Below are 19,276 nucleotides of genomic sequence, written 5' to 3'. Positions count from 1 at the left end.
TGAGGGAAGAAAGAAATCCACAATTACAAGTGTACATTTCCATCGTTTCTTTCTTTGCCAATAGAGATCTTTTCCTACTTAAACCTTGTTTGCAAATAGCACCGCCATGGGAAACTTAGCTCAATTGATGGTCATTTTGTCCCAGAGTGGATAAAGACTTTCAGGCTGCTATTAAGCGCAATGTTGTAGTTAGTGGAAGTATTCCTTTTATTCAAACATGATAGCTGCCCTTGCCATGTCAAAGCATCCTCTTTGCAAGGCGCAGAATAGATGGTTTTCTCTGAAGACAGCTGAAGTGTTTTAGAGGATCTCCTGTTTTCTTTTTTCCTTTCTTTCTGGGAAGTAGCTTGGGATCATTGGCAAGTGTGATAAAAGGGGACAGAAGTTAATAAATATCACCTTAACCTGGTTGGGTCTCCAAATCTGTCTTAATTTTTCGCTGTCTGACTTTTGCATCTATTTATTGAAACCATATGTGATTCTTTAAGCAGCACAGAGTAATTTGTTTGGAAATACAGGGCTAGAGATGTGTCTCTTTACTGGCTTCTAAAACAACTGTGAAATAAGAGTTAAGAACTTTTATACAAATGAGTCTTAAACATATTGCAGATTCAGTTAAAAATAAATAAGTCGATAAGCAGTAAGAGTAGCTGAATTAAAATATTTCCACTAAAATTAATGAGCCAATCCTGGAATGCTTAGACTGACTCTTAAGTGTGCTCTTTTAAAGACTTTGAATATGTTTGCCTGTCTGAATTTCTATGGAGCATTTTGAATGCATGACAGATTATAGTCTTCAATTATTTTAATTTGGTTTTCTTAATGGGCAAAATAGCTAAGAGCTTAATAATAAAAGACACTTATTGCTTATCATTTACATTATTTTATGTGTTCATTAATAATTATAATGGGTTATATAAAACAAAAAAATCAAGTCTAAGTCTCCCCAGGTCATGTTAGTGCAAATGTTCCGTAGTATTCTATGGGAGATTTGGGAAACTAAGTATTTTTTGAAGGGCAGCCTTAACTCCATACATTATAGAGTAAGTTGGAGAATTTGAAAGGAAATTTATTTTCTAGTTTGCTCTGTGGATAGAAAATGCAACAGAGTATAAGGAGGCTGCTTTGCTTTCTCTAGATACATTCCCAGGCACTTACATATACCATCACACAGTGACAGGCAGAACCCAGACCACGTACGGCTCGGTGAAATCCTCTGAATAGAGTTTGTTGGGTACAGGAATACTGTTGTTACAGTCCCGTCTTCTCTTCTGTAGGCTCAGTAGTCCTTGTTTGTTCAGCCTTTGCTTACACACTCCGTTTCCTAGGCTTCCAGGCATTTCCTTTACTGATATCTAAACAATCTCCATTGGGCCACTTTTTTCTGGCAATGTCATGCTCCAAAAACTGTGTAATTTATGGACTCACTGGTGTCCTTCAATCTGCTGACCATACAGCTTTCCATAGTCCGCATTGCCTCTGCTCCTGGCACAGGAGAGTTATGGGGATCTGTGGTGGTTCTTGTCATCTGCTAGGATGAGAGAGCTTGTAAATTCAAAACCCCGCAGCGAGAAATGGAAGTGCTAAGAGCACAAGAAGGATATGGATCAACAGGAGCAAAACAGAGTGATAAAATCTGGTACCTCAGAGGAGCTCATCAACTGAAATTTTGCTTACCAGTAAAACTTGCGGGAACAGTTTAGCTACCCAGTAAATCCTGATGGAGATGCACGAACCCTAAGATTTTATCTGTAAAAGCAGGACACAGTCCTGTGTCACAAGCACAGGCTGCTTTTCAAGCCTGTTGAAATGTGACATTGCTACAAAGGAGAAAGCCAGCTCTGAAGGGCTTAGCCCTGTATTATCTCAAGACTTGCAATGTTCATTTTCACACATTTTAGTTACTTTATCAGAACCTGCGGTGGAAAATACCCATCTGTGAAATCGCACCGATTTCTCCTGTTCCTGGGATTACTCTATAGAAATGAGAGCTAAGTTAGACTCTTGGCATTTTGGTTCTGAGTTGCAAATATTGACTGGAGCCTTTGCTCTCCGTTTTGGATGGTGCATCAATGCTTCGAGCTCAGACCCCTCCGCAGCCCCCCGCTCCGCTGTTGGGCTGCAAGGCCGCCATGTCCTTGCTCGCCACAGCCAAGTGGAGGTCTGGCAATGCGAGTTCGGTGCCCAGCTCTGCTGCAGGTTCCCTCTGTGGCTTTGGTAGCCAGTCCCACAGTTCCCAGATGGTCCATTTGTATCTGTCAGCATAGGTGAGGATACTCGCCATCCCAGGGTTCCTGCCGGGAAAATTTCACCTGTGTTCATGAGATAGGATAGGATCAGGGGACCACATCTACCACCGTAAATTGCCTTTTGATCTGGGGCATTTTCCCTCATCAGCGTAACAATTCACTCCAAGCTCCATCCCAGAGGGGTTTTTTAGAGAATAAAAGCTGCTTTACGAGCAAATTCCTCTTACGACAGTCATCAGCCGTCATCATTCATCCTGCTCACATCATCATACACGGTGCTGTACGGTGCTTGGCGCTGGAGAAGCTCAAAGCTCCAAGGGTTCTCTGAGTAAAAAATGTATAAATGCAGCTAAGGAAAACTGTCCTTCTGCCATCTGTTCTGTAACCCAGAACGCTGCATACCTCTTGACTGCATTATAAAAGGAAAGATAAATGAAAAAAAATTCATGTGTATGTTCTCCAATCTGAAGATTATCACGCGGATATGTTACCATCTTCTCACTTTCCAGGCATAAATGAAGGAAAAAGCAACTCTCTCCTGAGCCAGTAAATTCCCCCAACCAGTAATTTTTTCTCCTGATCTAGTGAGCTCCTTGGGAATAGAGGGGGTTTTTATTCTTATTATTATTATGGTAAACTGCTCCAGGAACGGTTTCAACAAAAGAAGTAAACCTTACATTGTATTCAGATAATGTTCTTAACTTCTCAACAAGATTTACTAAATTGCACCCTGGGAATTATGCAAATGAAACCTTTGGTCAAAATGTTACAGGATTACTGAAAAAAAAATTTTTTTTTTAAATCTCATTAAGAGTGCTAAAATTACATGTTCCAATATAAAAAGCATGTGCCTTTGTGCGATGAATATCTCCCTGGTAGTAATACATACTATGCTTCATTGTCAATGGTCTTTGCAACTTTCAGTGACAAGTGCTACTTCTTACATGATTTTTTCTGAACATTTCACATCCTTGTATTCTTACTGGAAACGGAATTAAGTACAGGTAACAGGCAAACCATTGTAGTATGATGCAATTAACAACAAATAATGAGTCATTGCTGAATATTTGCAACGTACTTCCCCCATCTTTGTTTTGCTCAAAGCAGTATAATTAGCTCATGGATTTTTCTTAGTATAATTGGGCAAGTTGTGTGGGTCTTATGATATATTTCATCTCCTAGATCTGCAATGATTTACATACAGACAGCTTAGACCCTATTAATGCTAATAAAAGTGCTGCAAGGACATCCTATAGCATACACTTTATTAAACTGTACATAGCTTTCTTAGAGAGCTTCTGTTTATCTGCATTTCCTGAAAATAAAATATAGTGCCTTTAGCACTGAATATTTAAATCCAGCCTCCTTTTCCCTGTTTCTGTCTCTCTCTATGCATTTCTAATGCTTCTATCACAATGGGATCTGGGTACTATATGCAACAGGAAATAGAGCAGAAAAATGTCCGCAAAGAACTAACAGATTCTGTTATTCTGTGATTCAGGTTAAAATTGCTTCCATTTTAGTTACTTGGAGAGAGACTCATTTGCTGTTTGGTGCCATAGTTGAGCCAGGCTGGGGCTGGGCCTGGGGAGACCCTCCCAGCTCCTGTATTTCAGTGACCAAAAAGGCAGGGAAAGTGCAGATACCTTGGGTTTGGTCTTTTTTTTTTCCTTCCACCTTTGTAAAGGATGAAGGGCTGGTTTTATCATGACACGTTTTAGGTCTTTCGGAGCTGTGCAAACACATGTTAATAGAGACAGACACACAACCATTCATCCCACATTACGCTTTTTAATTTCTAAGGTGGAAACCTGATGCTGGCCCAAAGCTAGAGGTCCAGTGGTGGCTTCCTACATTTTCACTTACCTGAAGCCTAGCTACAAATGTGTACATAGGGGGTTAGAGCTTGAACTCCCTGACTTGAGCTATACATTTTGCACAGACAGTCACGTAAATTCAATTTTCAGCCCTTTCCGCCTGGCAGGGTGAAAGCTAACGTTCTGAAAATGGGGACTGTGGACTTCAGTTCTTGAACTGGTGAGTTGGTTGCCATCATTAAAACCCCGGTTGTGCAAGCAAAGCTTGATTTTAATATGCTCTTTTTCACCCATAGATTTGCTAATGAAAATTGGGTTCATGCCTGTCTGCTTGAGTCCCTATTACAGATACCCACTGGGCCCACAAAAACCTGCATAAACAGTTGTGTGCAGCATGAGGGCACTTTCACAATGTCCCCAGTACCTCTTTTAAGTGATTATACCAGTGTAAGTCCAATCAGTTTTCCTTGGTACTAATAGCCTAAACAAGCAGTGAATCCTGTAGAGAAAAGACAGATGAAACTGTCTCTCTTCCTTGACCTTCAGCTCCAGAAGCGTAGGTGCAGCACGAATCAATCCTGGCAGTGTCTAGTAATAACTGACATTATTAGCCGTTAACGGGAGCAGACTATTTGGTGGAGGCAGTACAAAGAAAACAGTGTACAAACTTGGTAATGATCTGGACAAAGGCATCAAAGGAGATTCTCAGGGCCAGGGGATCTGATATTATTCTGCACCGACACGTTCAGCATCTTGTCAGCCTCCCGTGTCAGGAGAGGAAGAAATAGCGGTAGGTCACATGCGGGAGGAGTGCGAGAGCAGCCCACAGCCCCGTCCCAATTCCTTTGCTTGACAAGTGAAGCCTCCTTTTCCCTTGGGAAACCACCTTCGCTCCCCAAATTGGGGCTCTTTCGGGGGGCGCAGGGGCCTCCCGCATCCCACTGAGCCCACTCAGGCTCCTCTGAGCATGCCGCTGCCGTAGCAGAGATGCTAACGTGCACTCGGCTACGAGGTTTCTATTATCTTCCCGCTGCTTTGTTGTATTCGTAGACCTGTTAGGGAAAAATTTATGCACGTCGCTTTTACACTGCCAAGACAGTTTGTGATGGTGCAGGGGGTGGTAATTTATTTGTACCTTGCACTTTCTTTCAGGAATAGTCACGCTGTTGCAAGGATTTCTTTCAGCATTTGATCAGAAAATTAAATTTGGGTTTAAAGAGATAGTCAGGGTTGCTAGGACAACATACTAACCTCCCTTTTTTATTTTCTCAGCTCTGTATCCAAGGTTCATGTAATTTGTCATGCTGTATTCAGTTTGTGTTGTTCTCAAGGTATGGGAGGGAAGGGGTTTCAAAAGCAATGTGCCAAACATGCTTTTCCTCAACAAATAGTCAAATGAAATGGTAACAACCCACCGGGCATTCCCAGCCTTGCCTTGTTGAGCCAGCAGGGTTGGACAAAGAGGGAGCAAGCAGCCCTGTTCTTCAAATTTCATGGGAGTATTTGTGTGCACAGTCACAGGGACTGAGAACATGATGTGGGAGCTTGCAGACAGCGTTTTCAGAAGTGATTAATGGCTGGGAGACTCTGGGTATAGCTGAACAATTTGGACACTTTACGGAGCCTAGGGTTTTAATAACACGTAAACAGCAATTTTTGTGCATATAGATTCTTCCACATCTAAGGCAAAAAGTCAGAATTTCAATGATTCCTAAAGAATTATCATGAATAAAAGAGAAAAATAGCTGAAAATATGTGGAATATGCTTTTCCTGGCTTTTCCCCAAACCTTTGGCGTACAGCTCCCTTGTCAAAATTGACAGCAGTATTACATTCATGCAGCTTTCAGGCTCAGATCTTTAAAGTTGTTTAAACATCTATATGGCTTTTGTCCAAAACTTATCGATTGCTGTCTTTGTTATTTCATCCAGATTCGTTCTGATAAAGACAAAGAGATCCATATCAGATACAGCATCACTGGAGTGGGAGCCGACCAGCCGCCGATGGAAGTCTTCAGCATTGACCCTGTATCTGGCAGGATGTATGTGACTCGCCCGATGGACAGAGAAGAAAGAGCTTCCTACCACGTAAGCATAAAACATTTGGAGTTTTATCTCGGTTCGCAAGCTCAAAGCAAAACCGGACCAGAAATGCTGGCTTCAAGAAGGGACATGCAGCTTTGAGAAGACATGGGGTTTTGCTCAAAATCGGAGCCTGATTCACAGTTTGGATGGGCTCCCTGTGTCAGCAGAGACCTGAGGAGCTGACTGCACAGAGGTGCTCAGGCTTAACTAACACTGTGAGTCTCAGTCTCGCTCTGCCGGAGCAATTGTTTTTGTATACGGAGATGCTGGCTTTGTTTCTGCTTTCCTTTAGTGTAACCTGCCCTTGCTAAATCAGCCAAACCAATGCAAAGCGGCATTAAACTGATGTCCTTTTCAGACACAAAGTCAGAGTCATTTGTTTAAAGTGGTGCAACTTCACGCTGCTTATTAAATCCATGCAAATTTATGTGTGGACTGAACCCCCCAAAACCATGAGAAGCCAATCGCTACATTAGCACGTATTGGGAAATTACTAATTTAAGAATCATTACTGCAGCTAAACATGCAATAATTGTTATAGTCATTTTTCATTTTAAATCACTAGGAGATGTTCAGGCAGTATGATGGGGGTGTGTCAGATAGGTTTTTAAATATGCAGATAGGCTAATATTAAATATGAGGAAATAATTATGATTAATTACACTCAAAAGTGTATCCTAGTTCATAAAATGCTCTACCTGCAGAATGCTTAGAGTGTAATTGGCCGTTATGTTTTGATATAAATCCTAGCCCCTATATTGCATAGTGTAATTGCACAGCCGATACAGTCCCACAAATTGCTAAAAAAATGGGTTGCACCTTGCATGATAGCCCTGCAAAATTTCAAACACTTTCTGTGTCTGTGCTTTAGTTCTCTCCTGGAGTGGTTGTGAAAGGTTGTTTCATGGATTGCTTTGTATCAGCATTAGCCACATCTATCGGCATCGTAATAGCCGTTCCCAGGGATGCTGTAATGTCAGTGAAACGGTACGGGTCACTTCCACTGACACCGTATTCCTAACTGCGCCGTCGGAGATGCACATTCTGTCAGCTTTATGAGGTATCCAGTTAACCATGTTGACACAGCTTCTGGACTGGGGTGGAAGGATAAAGAAAATAGATTACCTCTTTAGTTGGGTGGAAAAAGAGATTTCCCCTGGGTACAAGAAGATCTGAAGGAAAATTATTTTATCCTCTGTGAACAAGAACAATTATTTTGTTTGTTGTGCCTAGGAAAATATGAACAGAGGTTGTTTTGAAAAAGGAATATTTGAGATACAGTATGTGTCATCTCAGCATCGTTGATATTGTTTCAGCAGTGCCAGGTTATTATAACAGTGTAGACAATAATACAATACACAAGTTAACACTTTTGATGGAGCCACTGTGATGTCTACTATCAGACACTCTCAGTCAAAAAACGTAAGATGAAAAAGATTTTGTCCTCCATAACAACAAATCATGTGCCTCCTAATAACGAACTTAACCTACTGGTTACAGTGAATTCAGTAAACTGAATCCTCACCTTGGCAAAGGTGACTGGATAAGTCTGCCTCATCCGTACTGCAGGATTTCCAGCCTTTTCTGTTCCTTACGGAAACCTTGAACTAGTGACATCCATATGTAAATAAGCATATTCACCCTCTGAAGGTTACAGGAAGATGTAGTTTATAGAGAGTGAATAACTGATAAGTATGTTATGAGACCTGTCGTGGTTTAACCCCAGCCAGCAACTAAGCACCACGCAGCTGCTCACTCACTCCCCCCCATCCAGTGGGATGGGGGAGAAAATCAGGAAAAGAAGTAAAACTCCTGGGTTGAGATAAGAACAGTTTAATTGAACAGAAAAGAAGAAACTAATAATGATAATGATAACACTAATAAAATGACAACAGTAGTAATAAAAGGATTGAAATGTACAAATGATGCGCAGGGCAATTGCTCACCACCCGCCGACCGACACCCAGCCAGTCCCCGAGCAACGATTCCCTGCCCCCCCACTTCCCAGTTCCTAAACTAGATGGGACGTCCCATGGTATGGAATTCACTGTTGGCCAGTTTGGGTCAGGTGCCCTGGCTGGGCATGAGAAGCTGAAAAATCCTTGACTCTAGTCTAAACACTACTGAGCAACAACTGCAAACATCAGTGTTATCAACATTCTTCACATACTGAACTCAAAACATAGCACTGTACCAGCTACTAGGAAGACAGTTAACTCTATCCCAGCTGAAACCAGGACAGACCTTATAGACAGGAATAGTGAGGGAGAGAAAATCTTTGTTAGCAGAACACTTGAAGGTGATGGAGAACATTTTAAGTCATGGCTGTAAACAACCTTTAGATCCTTCAGCCTTAGTAGCAATGGATTGATGATTTATAGAACCATCAAATTGTTCTTTTACAAAGCATTTATAAATACACCATGCACAAAGCAATGACCCAGACACTAGTGCAGAAACTTGCAGTAGGAACGGACAGTCCTAGAAACTGGAAAAAATTAGGCTGGCTTCCAGAAAGAAGATACAGTCCAAAGTCTTGGCTCTTGCAGGTTGTGGAGAAGCCAATGAATTTGTGCCACTTCATATAGCTGAGTCTCTAATTGAAAGGAAAGGCAGACTTGGAGCCAGGCTTATACCGCGTACTGGAAGAACAGTGCCGTGAGGTCTAGGCTTGGATCTGAGCCGTAGAGCTTGGCCATCTTTAAATGGGTTTGACATCTGCTGTAGAGTTTTCTTAAGCTCGGATTAGTAGCTTAACTCTTCCGCTGGGGTAAAGGATGTTGGGGGAGCTGCAAGGCACCATCCCTGGTCCCTTTTACCCAGTAGGACATGGGCATCTTACCCAATACAGGCTTGCTGCTCTGGCTGAAGATGGGTGCATTTATACAGCTTCAGCTTTTCTGCAGTCCTAAGCAGAATGAAGTCTTTTCAGCATCTCTGTCACTGTCGAGTGTTGTCCTTGCTGTTTTCATTCCCAGGTAATCTAAAAACTAATTATAAAAAAAAAAATAATAATTTGCAAGTGTTTGTGAGGCTACATATGAAGAGTTCTGTTTCATTAACTCCCACATTTTCAACACATATTTTCTTATGCATAATTATCTGTATCGCTTCAGGACTACCATTTTTAAAATACTAGTGTTTTAACTCTCCCCGCATTTAGCAAGCCATTTGTCTGATGAAACCTACCTTTTTCCCTAAGGTGAAACAGATTTTTTCTAATTAGATCGGGAGTTCTGTAGCAGAACTTCCCCTGTTTTCAAGATCATTCTTGAACTCTTAGGGAGGATCATTCCGAGCTTGAGGTACGCAGAGATGTATTTGCCTCTGGGACTCACAGTGTCTGCCCAGGTGCAGTGTGTGCTAGCATTCCTGCATTAACCTCCCAGCACAACTGGCAGTGGTAGCGATCGCAAGTTCAGCTGTATTTTGGCCTCATCTGTTTTCCCGTCTGCACTACAAACCAGAGTACAAACTCTCCAGGGACCTTGCAGACATCCCAGACGCAGAGTCAGCTGCAAATATGAGCAGAGAAAAATGAGAAGGGCTTTGCAGCCACTTAACCAATACCACGTTGTGGTGCAGAACTGCACGTCTTGCACTGAGTGATGCTGTGGGAGCTGCTCCAGTGTCTTTAGTGCCCGTGTCTGGGGACGCAGCCTCGGGACACACTCCCAGCACAAGCACGAGCTCATTCCCCCCATCTTGCTGCCGTTTCACTGCAGCAGGCGTGTGTTGTTGCATCTCCCTTTGTAGTCAGCCCTTAATGTTTATTGCATGCCAAATAAGTTTCAGCAGGTAGTAATATTTAACATGCATGAGTTCTCTTGGCCTTATTTAACTGCATTCCCAAAGTCCCGTTTGTACTGCTGACAGCATTAGTGAATCTGAATGTCTCTTCTCATCCAGACACCAGTTTCATATCAAGCTGAAGTTAGGCCTGGCAAGTACAAGGGATAGTAAATTGGCAGGTTAGTTTTCCAAGACGTTTTTCAAGCTCTGTTTTCAAAAGACATCAACATAAACGTGTCAGTAAGTAGTCATTGCTTATGATACTCAAGTAATGTGCATTAGGGGGAAACTTTGAAGCAAGTCCTAATCCAGTCCCAGACGCTTGTATGCTTTCAGCATCAGACTGATGAAATACCGTCTCAGAAATGGCTAAAGCAGAACAGGTGGGTTATAGTCTGAGGAGGAGTTGTTTGAAGTGCAAGGAGACAAAAAAGTTTACTAGAAATTAAGGGATACAAGATCTAATTCCAGTATTTTGAACCAAGTTCTAGTGAGTAATGCCAGCCATTTGTGTCACAATACTCTAATTTGAACTTTTAATCACAATTAAGAGCACACAAATTAGGCATGACATTGTATGCTTATTGCTTAAAGACTCTGTCACTGATTGATAATGTATATTTGTATTAGTAGTATTAGTGCATAAGTAATATTCATATTTAACACAATTCACTGTGTTGACTTTGACTAACTACCTTCAGATACCACCAGCCTCCAGTGTAATCAATAATCATGATACTGAATCATTTGTATGCCAACAGCTACATTTACACTGGAAACTGTCAGTAGAAAAACCTCAGAGACCCATGGTAGCTGCTGCTGAATATGATAGCAATGATTGTCATACTTTTAAACAATATTTGTTAAAGAATATTGAGCCAGCTTCTTGGCTGGTGTACAGCAGAGCGATACACCGGCTAGAGATTAGCCAGCTACCTGTATTAATTTTTCAGAATCCTCTGCAAGGTATTTCATTTGATTTTATTTATTCCTTCTCTACTCCTGTCACGTTCTACCATCAAACCAACTGTATAAATGTTTCTTAACTGTATCTCCAGCTAGCCACCAGCTTCCATTTGAATACTCGTGCATGACCGGTGTTTGGCGTGTGTCCTGTGGCCCAGGTTGTGCTCACCGGCCTTTTGACTGGTGGTTTTTCCAACTCTAAATGACGCGTGTGTCTGACAGAGCGCAGCCATCACCGTTTGTGCCTTGCCCAGTGCCGCAAAGTCCTCACATGCACCTGCTTTTCATCCCACCCATCGCTCTACCACCAAAACACCCACTTGGTCACAGGTGGGAGCAGATGGCAGGCTGAGCCGTGGAGCCCCACGTTAGACTCAAACTGTGCCTCGCACAGATGAGCCCTGTCTCGGGATCTGACCAACGACTCCAAAGCCGAGCGTGTTGTCCTGCTTGAGGATGCCTCATTAATACAAAGAGTAGGGTAGGAGAACAAGGGAGAAGATGAATTAAGGAAGGGAAATGTAGTATCTGATCTAGCTTGGAGATGCAGCTAGTTTCCCGGTGGACAGATTGCCCCACTGGAGTCCCTCCTTCCTTTGCTCTCTCTGCTGGGAATGGTCTCTAATGAGGAATGGTCTCTAACGAGGAATGGTCTCTAATGAGGAAAAGCTCCCACTGAGCTAAGCTGAGATTCAGCCCTCTGGCTCAGGCCTCTCTTCTCCCGCTGCTGCGGCTGGCACTGACCACAGAGGAGCAACGTGTTGTGGAAGGATATGGAGGCGTTGGCACATGAGAATTGTTAAAAGAATGCAAATAGAGAAAATTCATGCAAGCAAGCACAAGAGGAAAAAGAAAAGTTCACTGGAGTCACGCAAAAAAGGAGCAGGAGAGAGAAGCGGGGCGTGCAGAAAGGGCAGCAGTAACAACTGCATTAGAGGGCAGAAGAAGAGCAGCTAGGGACACCCAGACACCAGCACAATCCAGGGTGCAAAGGCACAGGGTCTGCTGCCGCGCTGGGCTTGGGGAGCTGGTGCCATCCTCCTGGCTGTCCGAAAGCCATTAGTCAGGGCACCAGTGCCCGCACCAGTGCCTGTGTCCCCGGGCACTGTCCTCCCACCCATAACTCAGCCTGGGTGCTGGTGCTGGGCTCGGGGCAGAGGTGACACCTGTGCATGTCACCGCAGGTTTGATGAGATTCCTGCAGCCTTGCTTATTGAATCTTTTTTTCCTTGAGTGCAGGCAGTAACACCTTTGTGGGTACATGTGCTTGGTGAGTGCAACAAGCAGATAGACGTGCATTGCTGAGAAATCCCTTACTCCTGGAGATTTCAAACAAAAGCTATCAAATGTAATTAAAAATTTGCAGGGGGAGAGTCAGATCTGAAGGGGAAGATACCGGCTTTGCTCTCTGCTTTATCTCTGAATGGAACCATTTCCGCTGCTGGAAATGCAGCAAGAGAGAGCCCAGTGCTGCCGCAGTTTGAAGATAATAACTTTAATTTTAGCTCCGAATTACTTTTTTTCAAAGGCAGTCTGACCTCTGACTGGTAAAGTTATTGAATTGCTACATCTGACGTGATGAAGGATAGCTCAACAGGTGGGAGTCAAAGCAGTTTGTATGCAGGCAAGAAATGCAGATATTAAGAGCATTACAAGTCATGAAATACAAATGGTACATCCTGTATTGAAAACAAAGCCGGACTTCTTCAGTCTTTAAAGAAAAACTGCTGCTTAACTTCCTTTAAAAAAAATGTTTTTCTCCTAGCTCATTTCACATGGCAGTTTGTTCTCTTTGCTTGCTTGAATGTTAATCCAGCCCATCCTAATAGCGTTGCAGTTTCTTTTGTTGAGCTCTGGATTTCTGAACACCATACATGAAGGAGAAAGTTGCATCAATCACAGCACAGCGAGAGCGAAAGACGGAAACCGGTGCTAATGCAATTAGCACATTTATTTGTCATGCATCAGAGGAGCTAGAGACCTCCTTGGCACAGGAGCTCCAACTCCCGGCAGCAGCCCGACGGCCCAGGGAGCTGCCGGGAAGGACCAGAGGCCTCAATCTCTCGGAAGGCACGAGCTGGTGTGTCCCCTGTCCGTCAGCCCCGCTCTTCCAGCCAGCCCTTGTACCAAGCTAGCATCCTCTGAAGCCTTCATTCTTCATCCCGCCAGCCTTGTGGGATATCACACAGCCATCCTGAGCGCCCTCCCCGATTTTCGTGGCGGTGTGGAGGTTCAGCGATGCTCACAGGTGCTGAAATGAAGAGAGATGACAAATGAAATCTGCAGCGCCCGCACCCAGGCGATGCCTTTCCGCTGCCCAGCCATCGTCAGGGGCCGTGCAGCCCTTCCCTCGCTTGTCTGGTTTTTTTTCTGAAGCCGACATCGGCAGCTCCATTCAGCGCACACGCCATTTAGAGTAGCCATCTGTTCCCTTTAATGAGAAAGCTATCCATTTTTTTCACCTGATTACTGATTGTTCCAGACTATTGTTGATTGCTTTGTTTTATTAATTACTCATTTTGACATGCTGTATCTGTCCCTTTTGTTCAGAAAACAGATGCTCTTGTTTTCGAGCATTATTACTGATGGTTACTGCTAATAAGATAAAGCCGCAGTTCCACTTTGACTGAGGACTTAACACTGTGGCTCTGGTTATTGTAATGTTTCATCACTGGATATTTTAGTCAAGCCTGAGAAAAATATTTCATTTGTAGTGCCACAGGGGCTCCCATCGTTTGAAGGAAAGGGACTTTTTTATGGGTTTTGGTGCATTAGAGCAGTGGGGTCAGTAGCTGTTGCTGTTCCTAGAGACCACGATTAAACAAAGAATAAACAATACTAATGTCATTCTGAAATCTCTTCACCTAGTAATCCCTGTTACTGTGGGTATGAAAGGCTGCAGGTTCCCGTAAGAAACCTCTCGAGTCAAACTCATTTCCTCACCGTGTTTGGAACTAAGCAAATTTTGCTTTTCAGATTGTCAGACAGGGTTCACCACGTCTTAAAAATTAAAATATAGTGCTCTATTAGCAGTGAAGGAGATAGCATCACTACACCACAGTTAAAGTGTTTCCACTGACAATTGCTGTTTCAAAATACTATTTCAATATTATGTTAAGCCTTGAAAAACTGTCTGTGTGTAGAGTCTAGATGGAAACCACGTCACTGCAATCTGCTGGAATTAGATACCCGCTCAGTTCAATTTTGAGAAAGTATTTATGAGGTGAAGTCAATTCTTACAAAACATAGTCTCTCATTCTGCAACAAATCCAATTGCTGATATTATGCTTTCATTGTGCTTATTCCCAGCTCCGGGCTCATGCGGTGGATATGAATGGAAACAAGGTGGAGAATCCTATTGACCTTTACATCTATGTGATTGATATGAATGACAACAGACCGGAGTTTATAAACCAAGTCTATAATGGATCTGTTGATGAAGGCTCTAAACCAGGTACAGTTGAAAAAAAGTCTTGAAGTTATCACAGGCTTTCAAACATTAATCTGGCATGGTGGTTTTGCCTCTTCTTGAAATAGCGGGAATGTAGGAAGGGTTTGCCGTTGCTGGCTTTTCGTTGAAGACTGATGGAGGTGGGAACAGTCTAGCTGGTATCTCTTTCTCTGGATGCAGAGAAAGCACAGACTTGGGTTAGAGGGAACCTGGATCCTGGTGGTCCCTTCCTAGATGTGAAATTTGCAAAAGCAGCAGTTTTGTAGAGTAATGCTCTGTATTGCCATTCTCATACGCTCATTACACGTGTACAGGGCTGTTATTCTAACCGCAGAGTACTGAAAGCCAACCCAGCCGTGGTCTTTCACTGACCCTGTGCCTGAAACGCTGAATATCTGCCTCCTTATATATCCAGTCATTTGCAAAGTCAATACCTGGCACCCAGTCAGACTCCAAAGAGGTCTGTGTCCCAAAGTGTGAAGAAAATACTTTCTTATTTTGGGGCCTGATGCAAACATACTGAAGTGGGAATATTCCCACTGAAATTGCTGGCTCATCCTCCATCCCCGTGGACTTTTCTTACAGAGGTTGAAACGGGGAAAAACCCAAAGCAGAATTTCAGAAAATTTATGGCTGAAAAATTAGTGAGGGTGTAAGCTGCACATGGAATACAAGTGATGATTTTTATGTGAACATGTTTATATGCTTGGAAAAATACAGTTATAAGGGTCTTTAATGCTTTCTTTTCAACTGTGTTGTTGATTTAAGTGTGGCGTAACCCTGCAGTTTCCAACGTGGTAGCAGGGTTAGTTTAGCCTATTGCTGAGCATAACTAATATGAGTGTATTCATTCTTTGAACATAAATTATCCTGTGAAAACTGTCACCAGTACAATTGGAAGTCTCCCGAAATCGGAGGGAGATTTTTCCCAGACAAATTTTATCCTCAGTTGTTTGCCAGCTCAGGGGTTAAATACCGCGTGACTTTGTTTCGTGTCAGCAAACATTTATCATGGCTTCTCCGCTGCCTGAGGTGTCATAGGGAAGTCTCCGGTGGCCACTACTTTGAACAAGGTGATTCACAGTCGTGATTGATTGTCTTTCGGCATTGTGAGGAATGGGCTGCTGCGGTGACACGTAGTGGGGACAGAACGTGACGTTCTTTTTGAGGAAAGAATAGGTACAGCTCCCTTCCTGATATGCTTTGGGTGGTGACATACCCGCTTCAAAGTGCTGATCCAGTCCTGCTCGGCAGAGGGGACGCCAGAAGTCCCTGAGCTGATGGCTCTAATGACATCTTCCCAGAGGATTTTCCGGCTTTCGTTTGAAGGCCACTTTGGGGCATATCAAGGTTTGAAGATTGATACAACATTTCCATGGCAAATCAGATTTCTTACGTCTTATTCTAGGACAGATCAATATTCAAAGTGCTCCCGAATGTTTTAACTAGCTCTGCTCATTTGTGTGAAAGAAGCAGTAAATTGCATCCTCTTCTTGTCTGAAATCCAGATAAGCCTTTGAGCTATTAAATCAGAATAGGTTAACTTTGCCTACAAAATACTTGTGCCTCTGCTTCTACCAGTGATTTTTGGTATTCTGTATCCCAGGCTGGAGTGCTTGCCTTTAAGGCAGGTAGGTAGAAAGCAATCTGGTTTTATTCAAAAGCAATTACATTTGTCTTTGATGTATTTGGGTGGGGGTTTTTTCCCCTCTTTCCTGTTTAATCGGTATTCTTTTAAAGGTTTATATTAGTATTGAATTTCTGTTCTTTGCTTTTGTAGAACCTCCTGGGAATTTGGGTATCTGGGGCCCTCATTCCATGTACTTGGCAATAAACATGATGTTGTGTCTTTGAGAAAGTGAAAGAGAGGTCATAGAGTTACTGTGGATTTCTGCATGCTCCTCCTTTGCCTCAAAGTTATGTATCTCTGTTTTGTGTAGAGACAAGTCTAGATAATGTATTTAGCTAAGCATAGATCTTGCAGAGATTTGGAAACTTTTTTATAGTTCAAGATGCTTCAGAATTTTATAACAAGTAAGGAGGTACCACACCAGCCGTTGCAAGAGAAAAAATATGTGGCCAGAATTCATGATTATTTGTGGCAGTGGTCGACAAATGAAAGGCATTGCATATTTTTAGAGGTAACAGCAAAATGTGTTCAGTATTGATTCAACAGTAAGTTACACACGTATATGCATCTATAACTATATATATGCATATGTGTGTATATCCATGTATAAAGTACAGATTTGCTTCAAGCAAACTAAGAAATCTTATTATATGTTACAGGAGTTCAACATTCATTTTCCACTGTTCGTTGCTATTGAACTACGCCTGAGGACTGAAAATGCTTCCCTGGATATCCCATACAATTGTTATTTCTCACATCTTCCATATGCCTATTTATAACGGCTGTGATTAAAAATGCAGTATTACTCGATTGCCACAGTATCTGCAATGTTCTTAATAATTTTGCACACCTCTTATGAGAAAAGTAGCTAGAGTATTAGAGTACCACAGATAAATGCTGACTTTGAGGGCAGCTAGTGTGAGCATGCCAGTGACTGTTTGAAGTCAGTCGGAATTTTGCCCAGATTTAAAAAAAAAAGGGACATATGGAGTTCAAGCTCTACCCATGGAAATTTTGCAGAGCAAGACCGTCAAAAATATGCTGTTGAGCACAGAGTGAGCAGGGCGCGGTGACCTTGAGCTGCAAGGAAAGCCCCTGTAAGGCTTAGCAGGATCATTAGAGCAGATCCCATTCAAAGGGAACGGGAAAGGGCCCTGCGGTGCCGTCACAGCACGCCCTGGGCTACGGGGCAAAGCGAAGGCGTCGGGGGCACCACCAAGTGCAGCGTGGTCCCCTCTTAGCAGCCGGGATGCGGGGAGCTGGAAGAGAGCGCCGGGCCTCATCCCTGACCCTGTAGGACAGCTGCAAATTGTGCCTGGACCTGGCAGGGGACGGAGGGTGGACAAGTAAGATGTGACCTACTGAATCGACGGTGAATAAGGCAAAAGGAGGTAGAGCAAACCGAGAAAATGGGAACGCAGAAAGAACGCGTACTCCAACCTGCGGCACGGTGTGATACCGCTGGGCACTTAGCCTCCCACAGAAGCAGCAAGTTTGCCTTTAGCCTAAAATACAAATATCCTTCCAAGAGGATTGGCCAAGAGCTGGAAGAATTGGCAGCAATGTGAAGAGACTCATCAGAGACAGCCTGATGGGGTTTCAGTGAAGGGGCTTCCCAGACTGCAGAGCACTCAGACTGCCTGGGTTTCCAAGGAGCGTGCTCTCTGCGGTGTGCAAGTCACCTTGAAGCAACCCTTGACAGGAATAGAAAAGAAATCATCAAGTATTATTAATTATAATAGGTTGTTGTTGCTGGTTAAGATTATAATAACTTAATTGAAATAGTGTCTTACACCGTAGCATAGTGTTCTTGAAATCAGGAGCTCGTTCTTGGTGGAGTAAAGTTCTCTGTAGCATGAACACGTGTCACAGCCTGGCCCTTCCACATCCTCAAATGTGTGATGGCTCTTAAACTGAATTGCATTTCTTTTTCCTTTTCCGATATTCTCTGGAAAACATTTTAATGCATTTCTAGCTTATCTAGCCTAGGGTCACGCAGCTGGACAATTTTAATGTGTAAATGCAGGCCCTTCCAAAAATGCAGAACAGGAATAGTGATGCGGGATTTTCTTTTCCAGGGGACCATCTTTCTTCCTTACTCTCCCCCTCCACGAGTTGTTCTGATTTAACACACCACTGTTTGAAAGTGTATCTTAGAAGAGTGTGTTTTACTCATACTGAATAATGTTCTGCTGCTTCGAACTTTGCCTCTATATGAAGAACACAGCCAAGTTTTAAAAATGCAGCTGCAAGCTCGAGCTGAAATTCCCCTGGTCCCTCTGGCAGCCTTAATCAGCAAAGTTCTCCTGGAGCTGCAGAAGTTACCTTTCAAGTGCTGATAAAGTGGGACGGGTTGCACAGCTTCGCTGCCCAACACCACCTGCCCTGCGAGAATTCTGCTGCCCTTTCAAAGCCCACGTCTCTGAGCCACACCGTGCAAGCTCCACCGCCTCACGGCAGAAAGGAGCTGGGGTTTGCGGTGGGTTTTTCCCCCTGTACAACACCAATTACTGCCTGCCACGAGCCCAGCCCCTGCACTCGTACCGCTGGGCTTGCAGCATCCCAGGGGTGTCCTGGGGGAGTGCTGTTTCAAAAGAAATTCTACAGTTTCCAAAAAAAAAATTGCTCGGTAAGATAGAATGAAAATGCTTAAATGTAAAAGAAAAAAGGGAATTGAATCACAAAACAAAAATGTGATGGAGAAAGATTATTTTGGTCGCTGCAGAAGCTTAGTTTTGCTATAACCACCACAAAATGTACCTTACGATAGGATGTGGATGTCTTACTTAACTGAAGCGTTCAGTTCTGAAAAGGTCAATGTGAAATGCTCCACAGTGACTCGAGTGCTTTGCTCTGGGTTGTATCTATTTTGTTTTAACAGAAAGATTGTCAAAAATTAACACATCTCTCCAAAACAATTTGTTCCTGTCAGACTGGCCTTTTCCATTCCCATTCGTCCTTTCCACTTCACTAACTCTCTGGATGCATCTTGGTCCCTTTCAAGTCAATAGCAAAAGTCCAAGTGGCTTCTTTTAAACTAGAGTTTCATCCAGCTCCTTCTTGCTCGTGGTGTGGTGTAGGATAGTTTACCCCTGCCACCCTCCCTGGGAGTGGTGTGGAAGACTGCTAAGTATGGACAGTCCTCCAAAATAAAAGAATATTAGTATTTCTTACATGAGAAATGTTGTAATTTAAAATTTCCCTATCTCCTCCTGATTTCATGGAAGTCTGATACAATAATTGTTGATGGCATGCCACGTGAGAAATGAAATAGCTGGGAGCCAAATC

At 43.1% G+C, this 19,276-nt stretch overlaps 1 protein-coding gene across 1 annotated transcript in view; it reads left to right on the top strand.

Moving 5' to 3' along the window:
• CDH4 (cadherin 4, type 1, R-cadherin (retinal)) overlaps positions 1-19,276 on the top strand; it is a 460,866-nt gene that overhangs the window by 352,262 nt on the left and 89,328 nt on the right. The window contains exons 5-6 of the mRNA XM_010569772.1: positions 5,997-6,152; positions 14,217-14,361. Of these exons, the coding sequence (XP_010568074.1) occupies positions 5,997-6,152; positions 14,217-14,361 (301 nt within the window). The remainder of the gene's footprint in view (positions 1-5,996; positions 6,153-14,216; positions 14,362-19,276) is intronic.

Source organism: Haliaeetus leucocephalus, unplaced genomic scaffold, assembly GCF_000737465.1.
Source record: "Haliaeetus leucocephalus isolate CR32 unplaced genomic scaffold, Haliaeetus_leucocephalus-4.0 Scaffold273, whole genome shotgun sequence".
NCBI classification, from domain to species: Eukaryota; Metazoa; Chordata; class Aves; order Accipitriformes; family Accipitridae; genus Haliaeetus; species Haliaeetus leucocephalus.
This window is presented reverse-complemented; position numbering and strand designations above follow the sequence as displayed.